Source organism: Pan paniscus, chromosome 15 (genome assembly GCF_029289425.2).
Source record: "Pan paniscus chromosome 15, NHGRI_mPanPan1-v2.0_pri, whole genome shotgun sequence".
Taxonomy (NCBI): domain Eukaryota; kingdom Metazoa; phylum Chordata; class Mammalia; order Primates; family Hominidae; genus Pan; species Pan paniscus.
The window spans coordinates 33,410,250-33,426,902 of record NC_073264.2 but is presented as its reverse complement, the minus strand read 5'-3'; the positions used below and the strand labels follow the sequence as shown (position 1 = coordinate 33,426,902).

At 35.8% G+C, this 16,653-nt stretch overlaps 1 protein-coding gene across 6 annotated transcripts in view; it reads right to left on the bottom strand.

The window, feature by feature from the left end:
* ARHGAP5 (Rho GTPase activating protein 5) overlaps positions 1-16,653 on the bottom strand; it is a 93,296-nt gene that overhangs the window by 60,294 nt on the left and 16,349 nt on the right. For all 6 annotated transcript variants that reach the window (XM_055097459.2, XM_055097460.2, XM_034937402.3 and 3 more), the window contains exon 2: positions 12,751-16,635. In XM_055097459.2, coding sequence (XP_054953434.1) covers positions 12,751-16,467 — 3,717 coding nt within the window. In that variant the 5' untranslated portion in view covers positions 16,468-16,635. The remainder of the gene's footprint in view (positions 1-12,750; positions 16,636-16,653) is intronic.

The window sequence follows — 16,653 nt, the reverse complement described above, 5'->3', positions numbered from 1 at the left end:
GAGAAACATATAGTCTGTTATAATGAAAAAACACCTCGCTACCAGTCATTAATAGCACAAACAAAATAATATGCGATTAAATGTCAAAATAACTAAATTTAAGACTTAAATCTGGATTCAAAGGGTAGAACTTATATAGGAATGGATGAGGTCAGGGACATTTTCAGAAGTTAGAAAGGATCTAGTGCATAAGTCCTTTACTCATCTAAACATTTGGGTGCCTACTATATGTCGGGATGAAGACTATGAAATCACCAGAAACTGCCATTTATTTACTGCTTACTATCTATTAGGCACTTGTTAATACTATGTGCATATTCTTAATCTTCACAACAGCTCTGAGCCAGCTACTATTTTCCATCTATTTTGATGTACCTGGAGCTTAAGAGTACGTGTGGGAATGAATAAGGTTAAAAGGTCAGCAAAGGCCATACTGCAAATGGCTTTAGATGCCTAACTCACGTATTTGGAACTTTATACAGAGGTTACAAATACACTTTGTATGGACAGGGATCAGGCACTTCTATTTTAGCACTGCCCCCCAGAAAGCAACATAAATAACAGTTTGAAAAAAATGGTGAATGGAACACGGAAACCTAATTTAAAAAGTTGCTGCACCACAAATATTGGTGAGGATGTGGAGAAACTGGATCCATCATACATTGCCAGTAGGGATTTAAAATAGTATACCCAGGCCGAGTGCAGCGGCTCATGCCTGTAATCCCAGCACTTTGGGAGGCTGAGGCGGGTGGATCACGAGGTCAGGAGTTCAAGACCAGCCTGGCCAAGATGGTGAAAGCCCGTCTCTACTAAAAATACAAAAATTAGCCAGGTGTGGTGGTGGGCACCTGTAATCCCAGATACTCAGGAGGCTGAGGCAGAGAATTACTTGAACCTGGGAGGCAGAGGTTGCAGTGAGTTGAGATCGCGCCACTGCACTGTAGCCTGGGCAACAAAGTGAGACTCCATCTCAATAAATAAATAAATAAAATAGTATACCCATTCTGGAAAACAGTTTGGCAGTTTCTTATCCTGTATTCTAATGTTCATGACAACTTTATTCAAGATGGACAAAAACTGGAACGACCTGATGTCCTTCAACAGGTTAAAACACTGATGTATCCATATTATGGAATATTATTCAGCAATAAAAAGAACAAACTGTTGATGCATGCAACAACTTGGCTGAATCTCAAGGGCATTATGCTAAATGAAAGTCAATCCCAGAAAGTTATATGCCCTGTGATTCCATTTATATAACATTCTTGAAATGACAAAATTATAGAAATGAAAAACAGAGTAGTGGCTATCAGTGGTTAGGGATGGGTGAGGAGAAGGAAAAGCATGTAGTTATAAAAAGACAAAACAAGTTAATTTGCTAGTGGATGGAACTGTTTTACATCTTGACTATGGGAGGGACACACAAACCTATACACATGAAAAACTGCAAAGAACAAAATATACACATGTACAAATTAGTACAAGTAAAACTGGGGAAATCTGAATAAGATCTGTAGGTCATATTAATGTCAACACTCTGGCTGTGATATTGTACTATAGTTTTGCAGGATATTACCATTGTGGGAAAATGGGCAAAGAGCACATGGGGTCTCTCTTTTTTAAAAAAAAAAAAACAATAGCATGTGAATCAACAATTAGCTCAAAATAGAATCTTTATTTCTTTAAAAAAGGTATTTGTGATAATGCAGGTAAGAAATAATGACAACCTCAACTAGTATGAAAATGGAACGGAAGCAACACATTTTATAGCAGAATAATGAATGATAAACAGTCGAGTATGATAAATGACAATACCATGTAGCTCTGGCCCACAGTTAACATAATCCTGAAAATATATTCTTACCCAATCACGGTGAGGCTGGGGAAGAAAACGCTATGACCTATATGGAAAACCCTACCTTTCTTATTGAACAGATACAAACATGCCTTGTATGACTGACTTCTAGAACTTCATAGACATTTTTTTCAAGACATAGTCTCCTACACCAGGGTTTCTCAACTTCAAGATTATTGGCACTTTGGGCTGTATAATCCTTTGTTGTGGAAGATGGCCTGTGAATTCTGCAATTCACAGTTTAGCAATTCAATGTTTAGCAGTAACCCTGGCTTCTACCCACTAGATGCCAGCAGCAACCTCCTACTTCCAGTTGTGACACCCAAAAATGTCTCTAGACATTGCCATATGCTTCCTGGAGGGCCAAACTGACCCTGGTTGATAGCCACTGTGCTAGACTAGTAAAAACAAAGACCAATAACTCAAGTTTGGGAAATAGCTACAGATATATTTCTGAAAAGCCTGAGAATTTTAACTTTCAAAAAAGGTCCATACACGACTCAAGACTGAGAAACAATACTGCAGGTTATACAAAGTTGAATGATAACCATAACTGCCCTCAGAAAGGTTATAACATAGAAAAACAAAATTAAACTACAATATAAAGTGATCAGGCAGTGAGAAGCAGCATTACATTATAGTTTAACACACTGGTGTAAGAAAGAAGCCTTCAGGGGACCCAGCACTCTAAAGGTTTATTTAATCCCCTTTTTAAGCCTATAAAAGCTGTAAGTGCTGGCTGAAAGTCCAAACACACTTCAGAAAACTTACATTGTGAAGACTCTCTCACACCCTTTATGCTAACACTAGGTGAAAAGAGGAAATAAAAAACAACAGAGTAAATAAATGTGGTCTAGGTTTTTGTACATACTTATCAGGCAAACTAATTTTAACCTTGACTCAGGAACCTTTATTCTCTAAGATAACATCTTCCTAAAAAGCATTTCAACATATATTATATATGTGGCAGATATTTTATTAATGCCATTAACAACTTAACAAAAAATAAACCTGGAGTCACTTGGAGAAAGTTCTAGCAAAGCAACTAACTATTCAAGTGAATGGGTGGATTTCTACCCAGCTTCCCCAAATTTCAGTGTCTTCCTCCTCCCTCTCATCTTATACAAGGAGTTTCTTAAACTGGGATCCACAGGCCTTTAGAAAGTATTTGAAACCATTAAAACTCCAGTAAAATTTTGTGCATGTGCATTTTTCTAGGGAAAATACCCAAACCTTTACTCAGATTTTCAAAGGCTAAGAACAATTTCCAAAAAGTTCAAAACAATTGTTATACAATGTATGCAAGTTGTACCCTTTATTTTGACTACGATACAATCATAAGATCTCTTTTGTCATATCCTTATATTTTGTTGTAAGGATTCTAAACATCAAAAATTACTACTATTTTTAAAAAGCAACCCTCCTATGCTCTGGGGTTTCTCTTCTTTAAAAGTCACAGATTAAGCCCTATTTACTTGAGTACTCCATCCACACTTTAGCTGAGATGACAGGAAAACATTACAGAGCAAGAAATCGTAACACTGCATCTACTGTAAAAAACCTCTCCTAGGATTGACACAATTTGTAGTATATAAAATTTTGGTGTACATAAATTGGCAAACCTATAAATTTACCTATAGTCTTGCAATAGTAACAACTGTCCATTAACATAAGAACACAATTATCTATGTTACAGAAGTGCCTCCTTGACACATACTTAACATTTACTATTAATCTGCTGCAGAAATGAGTAACTTCAATAATCTGTACTATGCTTTTACAAAATATTCAGTACGCTGCTATAAACACTAAGAAAAAGTTTGTATAGAAAGCCAAATTTAAATTAGCGAAAATGTATGCCACTGACATAATCTTTCAAATTAAGTCTTAACAAAATATATAAATCAGAAATATACTTTAAAAATTAACCATCTAATTACATTTCAATCTGAATTTGAAAAGCAATAACATGATCAAATGGACAACACAGAATTCAAAGAAATGGCAAATAGTAAAATACTGCCAGAAATACTTGCACTACATATCCACACTTACGTTATCATAAATTGGTGTAGCCAGCACCAAAAATGCTGAAGAAACAAATTTTAACTTCATGAGAAATTATAGAAACATCATAGATCTAGTTAACCAGGTAGATCAATTTAGCCAGTTACCCAGGAAGAAAGCAATAGAAATGGTACTGAAGAAAGCCTAAGTAAATTCTTTCCAGATGAGATGAAATATGAGAAAGAACCAGAAGTCTGGCTAAACTTGTTGAAAATATAAAACATATTTAATTTTCAGCAAAATCAATTTTATTAGACTGAATTTCTTGAAAGCAGAGCCAATGAATGACCAAGTCATCCTCATATTAGTTTCTAACAGTGTTCAGGCACAGTAGGCATTTACCAAAATGCTTGTTGAATAAAATGAGTTTTCCTGAGTCAAAATAAATTGTAATTAAACACATGAACAGTTCTTTTACAAAAACAAAGGCCATACATTTATGCTGACTTCAACTGATCACACTATGACACAGAGTACTGTGCTAGGCCATGGAGATCAACTATAAACAAGATACAAATCTTGCCTGCAGTAGACATTGTGGTTTTCCTATCTTAGAAATTATCTTAATTTCACAGAAAGCCAATTTCACTCAGAGCTCTCAGGATAAAGACTAAAACCTAAACTCATTTTTCTTTGTTTTCGAGACAGGGTCTCGCTCTGTTGCACAGACCAGAATGCAGTGGTGCAGTCACAGTTCACTGGAATCTCAAACTCTTGGGTTCAAGTGATCCTTCGGGGCTCATCCCTATGCCCAGCTGAGATTTTACATTTTTGTAGGGATGGTGTCTCACTATGTTGCCCAGGCTGGTCAGACCTAAATTCAGTTGGATAATTCTACTACCCTGGACAGACTGTATTGGTTAGGAACAGGTGCAGGACCTAACTCAAGGCAGACTAGAAAAGATGCTGGTTGAAGGGTCTAGAAAAAAACCTTTCTCATTCTTTTGAACACACTTCCTGTACAAAGGTGACTCTCACTTTCTCTCCTAAGGGGATGTTTTCAAGGTAACAATGGATAAAATGAATATTCCACATCAACTCTGAAGAAATTAAGCAAGGTACAGAAAATAGGTACAAAAAAGAAAATGTGAAACTTTGAAGCACTTCAAGACTTTGTTGAATAAAGAATCTTTGCTCATTCAACAAAGTGTAAGCCTATCCCATCAGATCTGTAAGTATTGCCTTCCTATAGTAAGCTTTTTTTTTTTTTTTTTTTTTGGAGTCTCGCTCTGTCGCCCAGGCTGGAGTGCAGTGGCACGATCTTGGCTCACTGCAACCTTCACCTTCTGGGTTCAGGCGATTCTCCTGCCTCAGCCTCCCAAGTAGCTGGGATTACAGGTACACACCACCACGCCTGGCTAATTTTTATATTTTCAGTAGAGACGGGTTTTCACCATGTTGGCCAGGCTAGTCTTGAACTCCTGACCTCAAGTGATCTGCCTGCCTTGCCCTCCCAAAGTGCTGGGATTACAGGTGTGAGCCACTACATCCTGCCTGCTCTTTCTATATAGTAAGCTTTTTACACCCAGTTTTTTTTTTTTTTTTTGGCCTTCACAAAATTCTTTCAAGAACCTAAATCAGGTTCTCTCAGATGTGAACACTGTCAACCTAATGACTGTCAAGAGGTTAAATGATACACACTAAAAAACAAAAAGCATGCTTTTCTCATAACTTATGCATTCTGATATAGACAAATGACAACAGAAACATTTTCATATACTTCATTACTTTTATAACTGGAATGAACATTTACAGATAGAGTGAGGTTCTAGAAATCAGAAGTCAATGCTAAACCTAAGATTTACTATATTAATATAATGGCATGGTATGAAGTCATGATTTGCTAATATCAGATTAATACCTTGTGACTCAATATATACATATTAACATTTATCTAAAACATACTTATTTTGGTTTTATTGTTCTGTCAGTCTCCAAACCCCATTACAGTGGCTAAAGCAGCAAAATCTTTTAAGACACTAATTGATGGTGGATTTAGATAAGAAGGGAGCAGTAAAATACAAAGAAAAAACACTGATTAGAAGGAATACAAGTTGGTAATTGCTAATATAAAGAGGAGGAAAATATTCAGGGCCTGGAATAAGACAGGAAAACAATTTAAAAAGAAGTTATAAAGAAAAAATCATCTGAATACCAGCTTATACTAATACACCATAAAATTCACCAAGTATTTTACTATTTATCTTAATCAAGCTAAAAATAAGACAAAATAGATACTGAAGAAAGATCAAACCAACTTAAACACACGTGTTTAACACACTCCTTGAATGTGTTCAAAACTGGCAATTTTATTAATAATAATACAACTCAAATTTTCTCAGGAAATTTCAAGCAGTTCTCTTAAAGGGCTGCTTTTCAAACACTAGTAGGTTACTAAATTAATTCAGATTTTAAGAAGTAAAAAAGTACTTCTTTTTTCACTGTAATAGACTAGAAAATCAAAATAACATATACAGTTGTCCCACAGCATCTGAAGGGCATTACTTTCAAGACCTCTGTGGACACTAAAATCCGAGGCCACTCAAGTCCCTTATATAAAATGGTATAGTATTTGCATATAATCTATGCATATCCTTCCATACACCTAAATCATCTCTACATTACTTATAATAACCTAAAACAGTGTAAATGCTGTGTAAACAGTTGCTACACTGTTTTTTAAATTTGTATTATCAAGCCAGGCATGGTGGCACACACACGTAGTCCTAGTACTTTAGGAGGCCAAGGTAGAGGACGGCTTGAGGCCAGGAGTTTGAGATCAGCCTGGGCAACATAGTGAGACCCCCATCTCTACGACAACAAAAAATTAGCTAGGCATGGTGGCTAATACCTGTAGTCCTGGCTACTCAGGAGGCTGAGGCGAGAAGATCACTTGAACCCAGGGGTCTGAGACTGCAGTGAGCTCGATGGTACCACTGCACTCCAGCCTGGGCAACACAGCAAGATTACATCTCATAAATAAATATCCATTTTTGTTATTGTATTGTTATTTTTGGTAGTTTCTTTCCTGAATATTTTCAATCTGCAGTTTGTGGAATCTGTGGATGTGAAACTCACGGATACAGAGGGCACAATGTACAATAAAGTTAAGTATTCTTTTGTGAAATTGCATTTCAATTATGTAGAAATATTTGTGTATATAATGGGTCATGATTTTAAAAAATAATTCTCATTGCCAGTTACAATCAAAAACATCTTAGAGGTTTTGTTACCATAACTAACACTAACTTGATTTGGGTATAAAACAAAAGATAACAAAACCTAAAGGCTTCTGATTGGTAAGAATGACAACGAAGCTCAGTTTAAGACAAACATATCTGAATCTTCCTTAGATGCCATTAATGCCCAAAAGCTATGGTTTTCCAGGTATCAAGGAATCTGAGAAAACATTCCTAAACTATGGCTCAAGCAAAGCACATAAACTTAAAATGAAAAATTATAGGAGTATTTAACTTAAAAATGAGTCAAGAAAACTAATCCAGCAAACGGGCAGAGGACCGTTCTGAGATACAGACTGAGTATATCAAGGTATTTCAGGCCTGATGTACATTATAATACTATTTATTGAGCACTGCTCTGTCAGACACTTGAAACACTTATTTCTAATTTCTACCACAACTCCAAGGGAAGTATTATAATTCCTAATTTATAGGTGAGGGAACCAGCTAAGAAAGGTAAGTGGTTTATTCTTTCTGTCTACTGTTTTTAAGGACCATCTCTGATATTTGGCCATTCCACATTGACAGATCCTCAAAGGTCTGTGTTAAGCAATCGTCTGTATTCACTCCCTAGGAGATTTCATCTATTACCATTTCTAGTTCACTGTCTCCTATGTATCTACAACTCAGACTTCTGCTGATGACCCGTAACTTCCTACCTGATTGACACCTCCACTTGAACTATAAAACCAAAGTTATAATTGTTATAATCTCCACTCCTCAACTCCAAACTTGGCAAATTTCTAATGTTCTGTCTCATGAACAGCACATTACTGATGAAGCTGAACAAGCTAGAAACATAGGAGATATTTTTCCCATCTCATTCATTATCCTCACCTCCCCATATGCAACACATCCTATGCATTTTAGGTATCTCTCATATCCATTCCATTCTCCATCGCCAACACTCTCCCTCCCAACTCCAACTGCTCCAAGTTTTCATCATGATTCGCTTAGATTACTGTAATATACTAAACAGTCTTCCACAGCCTCTCTAGCCCTCACTCCACCCATTCTTCACACTGTAACCAAGTGATCACAAGAAAGAAATCTACTCACTCTCTATGTTCAAATTACTCTTAGGCTAAATAACAAAAATCTCTAACATTGGTAACTAGTCTCAGAGTCTGGTCTGCATTCTCGTCTCTCCTTATACTACTCTCTCCCCTAGAGAGTCAGCAAATTATATGGCCTGGGGGCCAAATCCAGCCTGCTGCCTTTTTTGAAAATGGTTTATTAGAACACGGCTATGGTCATCGGTTTACATATGGTCTATGGCTGCTTTCACAATGTAACAGATATGACCAGGTACAACAGACTATATGACCCTCAAAGCCTAAAACATTTACTATCAGGCCCTTTACAGAAAGTTTATCAACGTCTGCCCTAGATCAATGACTGAACACACTGACCTCCTTTAAGAACATACTATGTTCCTCTCCCACCACATGTACATCCTATGTATTCAGCATTAAATATTCTCCATTCTATGTCACCAACCCCCAGTTAACAATTTAGCTATCAGATCTGACTAAAAATGACTTTTCAAGAAGGCCTTTCCTCACCATTTAGATTAGCGCATCCTAATTCAAACTAGCCACATTTCAAGTGTCCAATAGCCCCATGTGGCTAACATGTTTGAAAGACAGCAGTAAACCAGAGGTCTGTTTGTTTCCAGACTCTATTATATTGGTCGATATGCCTATCTGTGTGCCAGTAACACACTGTCTTGAAGTTTTATATTATATGATAGAATGAGCATACACACTACCACCATTCCACCCTGCCTTTCTTCTTCAGAAGTGTCCATGCTATTCTATTAATAAGCCCTTTACTCTTCCATTTATCAAATCAGCATGTGAAATTTCTTAAAAACTTTTGAAACTTCCAATGAAACAACACTGAATCTAGAGCTCAGTATGAAGAACAGTGACTTCTCTATGATATGCCATATTCATGGACAGGAAGGCAATAGCTCTGTCATTTATTTAGGTCTTTTTAATGTCTTTCAATAACATTTTGTACTTTTCCAATACAGAGGTTACACATTAATTATTCCTGGGGACTTGATAATCTGTCATGTTTTTATAAATGGTGTCTTCTGTAATTACTTTCTCTAGTTTTCTGTTGGTAATGTATAGAAATGCAACCTATTTTTGATTACTGATCTTATATCGAACTATTTTGTTAACTCTAATAATTTATCAGTAGATAAATACTACTTTAGTAATACTAATCCTTTTTGGCCTTTACACTGATACTCATTATTATGAGCTAATAGTGACCATTTTGTTTCTTCCTTTCCAACACTCATGCTTTTCTTTTTCTTATCTTTTGCTCTGAGTAGGATCTCCATATAACACTGAATAGAAGTGATGTTTTATTTGTCTTCTTTTTGATTAAAAAGGGAATGTATTTCCTCATTTAGGATGACAGATGATGTTTATTATAAACTTTGCTTGTCTGTGTACACGTTTTCAAGAAAGTTCTTACCTGTTCCTAATTTAGCAGTTTTCCCAAGAATTGTTAAATTTTATCAAGTCCTTCTTCTGCATCTATTGTCATTATAGTATTTTTTCTCATTTAGTTTGTTGATGAGGTAAACTACATGTACAGATTTTTCTATTAAAAGCCACCCTTTGCACATCTGATATAAATCCAACATGGATATGATTTTCCTTTTACATACTGTTCAAGGTTTTTCTGCTATTAAATCCCCCAAAATCCCTTATTTAAAACCCTTGGAATAAGCTATGTTTCAGAAATCAAACATTTCTAGTCACTAGTAATAATGCATGGTGCAAAAACTGTGTATTTTTTAACAACCTTAGCAAACTGAGTATCAGCATCCAGTATTCAAACACATTCATGTTTTCACAGTGAACTGTACAGTTACTCACTCTAAACAATGATTGTAAGCAGACTTACATCCATTCAAGTCAGGTTTTGCCACCAATGAGAATAGGCCAAATCAGGTTGTGCTGCCAAGTTCTTAAATCTTTGGTTTTCAGAGGTTAGTCGATTTCAAAATTGAGGTTAAGGGTCTGTAGACCTGTATTTAAGACTTTGGCACGTATACTCATAAGTAAAATGGAACTATAATTTTCCTTTTTTAAGCCATTCTTGTCTGGTTTTAGAATTAAAGATAGATGACTTAGAGAATAAACCTAAGAATGTATTCCCTTGTCTTCTATTCTCTGAAACAATTTATGTAACATTGGAATGATCTGTTTTTGAAAAATCTGCAAAACTGTCTGGGACCAGTATTTCCTCGGTAAGGAAATTTAACTACTACTTCACAATTTATTTAATACTTACAGGATTATTTGAAGCATATTTGTTTAGGTAAATTACATTTTTCCAGGACTTTGTTCATTTTGTTTAAACTTTCAAACTTGTGGCACGGAATTGTTGATAGTATTCTCTATTATCTTTTAATCTGATCTATCTGTAATTATGTTCTCCTTTTTATTCAGTGCTTATTTATGCCTTCTTTTTTCTCACATCACTATTACCAGGTTTGTCTACTCTATTTTTTAGTCTTTTCAAATAATCAGCTTTTAGCCTTTACTTTTCATATGGTCTCTGTAACTCTACCACTTTACAACTGAATGCCTAAATCTGCCTCCTGACTAAAAGTATACAAAATTATACTAATACTGTAATTAGAAAGACTATGCAGCAGTATGGAAAAATATGACTGTACTACTGCTATTAAAGAGAATGTTTCTGTTCTTAGGAAATACACAATGAAATATTTAATAGCAAAAAGAGTCCACTATCTCCAACTTAATCTCAAAGGGCTTAAAAAAATAAAACAAACCAATAGACACGAAAACACACACACACGTGCGCGGACACACACACGTGCGCGCGCACACACAGCTCCATCAAGTGGGGCAAAATGTAGATAATTGGCAAATATGGGTAAAGGATATATGGATTCCCCTTTTACTATTCCAACTTTCATTGAAATTACATCAAAATAAAAGGTTACCAAAGCAATTAGGCTTGTGAACAAAAATGGAAAAAAATAACACAAAAATAAAAGCAATTTAAAAATGGAAAGGCTGTGTTTTTTCTTAATAAACAATAAGTAGTTTTAGTAATATAAACCAATAAAGAGAAAAATATTAAAGTTTTTGTCAGTGATAAAATGGTACTAGTGATAACAGGTTAAGTGTGAAGAGATGCAAGAGAGTAGCATGTTATGAGTTGAGTATGTGCTGTAAGTCTAGATCAGTATTATTTTAAAAGTTTACAGCTGGGCGCGGTGGCTCACGCCTGTAATCCCAGCACTTTGTGAGGCCAAGGCAGGCCTCGGATCATCTGAGGTCAGGAGTTCAAGACCAGTCTGACCAACATGGAGAAACCCCATCTCTACTAAAAATACAAAATTAGCCAGGCATGGTGGCACATGCTTGTAATCCCAGCTACTCAGGAAGGCTGAGGCAGGAGAATCGCTTGAACCCGGGAGGCGGAGGCTGCGGTGAGCCAAGATTGCGCCACTGCCCTCCAGCCTGGGAAACAAGAGCGAAACTCCATCTCAAAAAAACAAAAAAACAAAAAAACCCCACAAAGTTTACATGCCTTTTCCAGAAAATTTGCTAACGACAAAAAAAGGTAATACTTTAACTTAAACTTAGAAAATAAAGCAGATTCTATTCAACTATAATGGGCAGTTACTATATTTAGGAAAATTACCTAGAATAAGCTTACTCAAAATATCGACACCTTTAATTGGGTCTGATAAACAGCAGTCAGCTGTAGAAAATAAATATTGATAATTTACAAGATTATGGACTTAACCTATGAAGAAATGACCAACACATTAGCATAAAAGCCTACTGAATGCTATCTTAAGCCATAAAATCTTTAAATACAAGTTTGTGTGCAATTAAGTGTCAAACAGTATTAGAAGTGAAGTTGCTAAAATACCACTGTGAAAAATATCTAATAAAAGTCAAAATTATTAAATACAACTTTAACAGCATTCATATTTAGGTTTCAAATGCCTAATACCATTAGATGGATTAACACCTACTGAAAATGTAAAAGATGAAAGAATGCTTGCTATTTGTTTAGAATTCTGCAATTCATATTCCAGAAACCTTTCTGTATACCTTCAGGTAGTATACCACCATCTGCAAAGAAGCTTCCTGGAAAAGTTAATAAATATCCAAGACTGTAAACTGTTACAATTTTATTGTATTATTAATATCCTTGAGTGAGACAGGTATGTCATTAATACTGCAAAACTGGTAGGGCAGAAGGGAAAAACAGAAAAATAGGATGATTACAAATGGAAAAATTAAGAACAAAATCACTTCATATCTGGGTTTCTGTAAAAAGAAAAAACACATTCACCCAGAATTCTTATGCTGAAGAATATGAAATCAAACTCTACCCCAATAAAGCACAAAAATAACAAAAAATCACTTATCCCCACAGAATACTCAGAAAATTAAAAAGGGCTACTAATTATTATGTATGGAATGAATGAGACTAAATTCTAACACTGATGTCAGTATTTTAAAAAAGCAACAACAAGCATTTTTATAAACATCACTGACCTTAAGTTAACCTTACCTTTTTATCTTCTTTCACTTTGTGGGTTTTCTTCTTCATCTTCTTATCATCTAACTCCTGGTCAGAAGTGATTGCAGGATTATCAATACCACCTTTCCAAGTTTCAACAGGAGAAAGAAGTGGATCTTCTTCACTTCCACGATGTCTTCCTTTTCTTTTTGTTTTAGAAGTGGTGAAAGCCTCATCATCACTGGCATCTGAATGTGTTCTTCTATAGTATGACTTGGCTTTACTAAACAAGGTTTTAGATTTATATTTGTATTTTGAAGGCCTCCGTTCCCCATGACTTTTTGAGGTTCTATCAGAAAACCCATTTTCTTCATCTCCTTGGGTATTATTTACAAATGAGTTTCGAATTTTAATACGATTTTGACTATCATCTGGGACAACATAAATCTCATCAGAATAGCCCTTCTGTTTGAAAATTGTATCAATGGGTTCCGCATAGTTATCTGAAGGATCCATATCTTCAGGATGTGCCAAAGGCACCCGGGAAGTCTGCTTTCTTGGATTTTTGCCAATACCAGCTTCAATTGTTTTTAAAAGGTTTGGATCGAGTTTTTTCACATTTGTCTTAGGTACAACTGGTTTAGGTTTAATAGGTGGAGGCACTTTATGGTTGCGTTCATGGTCATGACAGTTTGGCGTACTATGAATAGGATACTCATTTCCTTCCAAATCTAATCTATATCTGGAACGGTCACTAGGTGTTGGAAGCAACTGTACATCATCCCCAATTGGACTATAAGGAGGTGGTGCTTCTGTGTCATCATCTGAATCAGGGTAGTTATTATAGGGAAAACAGTCTCTGGGAGATGGTAGAAAAACATCTTCACTTTGATGGGTTGATTCCCTTGTATTATCAGACAAATAAGAATTTTCTATCATATTTTTTTTCTCTAGAACATCACTAAAAAACAGAGTAAAGACCTCAGTTTGCCGATGATACTGAGATAAAGAATACAGTGCTGTAAATTTAGCAGTGATCTCAGTTGCAATGTGTTCTCCTTCAGTCATTAACTCTTTGATAGCCTCATTTTCAAAAAAATCTGCTTGGCTGTCAGTAACTGCCACCAGCTGTACAGGAATGGTGTCTTGAACTTCTGATAGAAATGCTCGAAGCATTCCCATTGAAGCTTTCCGTTTTGCAGAGTAAACTAATATATACCCATGAACTAGTTCATCTTTTCTTACTCCAATTGAAGAGTGGTATGATAATATTGTGATCTGTATTCGCCTCCTTTTTTCACCAATGATTTTATCAAGCATTAGGGAATTATTCTGTCCAGCTTGAGCAGCACTGCAAGAATGAGAATCAAGGAAGGGTGAAAGAATAAGATCCACACTAAATGGATCTCCACACATGGCGCACATGACAATTCTCAAGTCAGCTTCTGATAAGTCCTTATTGGCAGGAATTGGGCTCACCACATCCAAATTGTGTTTAACTGATTCCAATACTCCTCTGAGAGCTTGCTTTATTTGGGTTTCATTAAATTTACGAGGATATGTACCAGCAGGTACATCTACAAAAGGACATTGCAACTTGTTTGCCAACTGCTGCCCTTGGTGCCTGAGAATTGGTAGATTCTTACTAATGGAATCTCTCTGATTAGCCAGAATTAATGTAAATGGAAGATTAGCCATGTATTTATCTTTTCTGATCTGAGAAGCTTCAGTTCTTATTTTCCCAATAAATTCCCCAATAAAACTCAATGACTCAATGGAGTTAAATACACAGAAGCACCCATGTGGTTTAAAGGCGGCAGTCCATAACTGACTCAAAAAGTAAGGCGATTTGGCATCAACCGGCCGAAGATCAAGTTCATAAATTTTTCCATCTAAGGCATACTCATCATCAGTGGATTGTGTCCTTATCTCATTTGCTAGTTCTTGGGCAAGGCCATCCTTCCCTAAAATAAAAAGGTTAACTTTATCTATATTGGTACTATCGTGATATAATCTTAAGCGGCCATGATCCAACTGTAAAAGACTACTAGCAAGTAACTGCTCCACTTTAATGTCTGTACAATTTTGGCCACTAAGACATGTTTCTTTAGTGGGATGATAAACAAATCCTATATGCTTAAGTAGAAGGGATTCCCTATCAGGTGCAAGTTTCTGTAAAGCTTTATATCTAGGTTCTTCACTCAGAACTGTATGAATTTCACTCATTTTATCTGAACTAGGTGTTGCATTAAGATCTAAATCATAAAAAAGTTCAGAATGCTCAAAAAGCATTTCTTGAAACTCTTCTTTGGCTTTTTCAACTATTTCTCGCTGATGCCTACCATATACCTCTTTGCTATCAGCCTCAGTGATATATTTGTAGGCTTCATCCTCCATAACAAAGCACATAACTTCCTCCCATGGCTGCCCTGGTGAAATGAATTGAATTTTTTCCAAAGTCTTTTTGAATTTTTCCTTCATTTCCACCCTCCTCTTCTCGGATATCAGATGCTGTACATGGTTCTGATAGACTTTTTCAGCTTCTAAAGTGCTCAGGAGGTCAAATGGAATCCGCCTATCATTAATTTTGTCTATATGGTCAGTTTCATCCCAAGGAGTTTTTTCTAGCACCACAAAACATAACTGGAAATCTGCTCTCTTTTCCATTAACTTCAAAGCTTCTGACCAATTCAAATGTTCAATCTCTTCTAGATTTGGCAAAAGAGTGTTAAAAGCTCTTGGTAAAGTATTTATATACTCTTCTCTCCTTTTTCTTATATGTTCCTGTTTAAGTTGTTCTATATGTTTTGAGAATGTATTTCTGGCCTTTCTTGTTCCCTCTAAGTTGATGTATTCTTCATAATCAGGATGATTTTTTAATTTATTACTAACAGTTTTCCAAGTTGCATGATAATCTCTCACAGTCTGCACAAGTTTTTCAAACTTATCTGTTGCTGTGACAACAAGTTGTCTCTGTGTTTTATAAGCATCCAAATAGGGAATAATTTTAGGCTTGCTACGAGTTTTATCCAACATTTGTACCAGTGCAGTAAAACATGTTTCAATGTTGACATTAAATCGTGCTGATGTTTCCACTACAAGAAGGTTCTTTTTATTTGAAGCAAATGCCTGAACTTCTCTAAGATAATGATCCACGCATTCATCACATTTAGTTGCTGCTATTATTACAGGTTTTTTTGATTTTGATAACTGGACAAAAAGATTATTCACAAATTTAAGTTGATCATCAAACTTCCTATTGCATCCTTGACTTACATCAATGCATAATAAAAATCCATCAACGTTGAGCTTCCCTTCAGGCATTTGCTTCTGTTCAAAGTCTTGTTCTAAGCCTAGCTGATCAGTGCAAATGTACATTAGTTTTTCTGCTGACTGCAATTTAGATGCAGCTGCACGTTTTATATATGGTTGCAAATTCGTACTCCGATGAGGCAAGAAAGTCTGGTCATCAATGAACTCTGTTTGTTCAATGACATGAATTTTGCATTCTACTCCATCTTCACTATTTTGTATTATGTCACCCCAGTACAAAAAGTGATCATTGTTTACTACTCGTCCTCCAAAGTCAATGGTGCTAAGCACAGAAGTATGCTCTGGATAATATTCATCTGCTTTTGAGCGTACAAATCTATTGCACAAACAAGACTTTCCAACTCCACAGTTACCTTTGTCTTTTTCAGTCCCAGAGAGTCCAACTATACTGATGGTATAGGATGGGGGACGAGGCTCTTTGTTTTTTGCCATCATAACTCTCTTCTCATGTCTCTACATTCATAAAGGTAACCAGATATGCTTCTCATTCTGAAAATAAAATCATCTCAAAATACAGATCCCAAATTTCAGAACTGTATTTGGTTCTTTGTATTTCCCTCATTTCTGTGCAGAAACATCTTCAAGATCATAGGGATCATCTTCCTATAGAGAGGGGAGAAA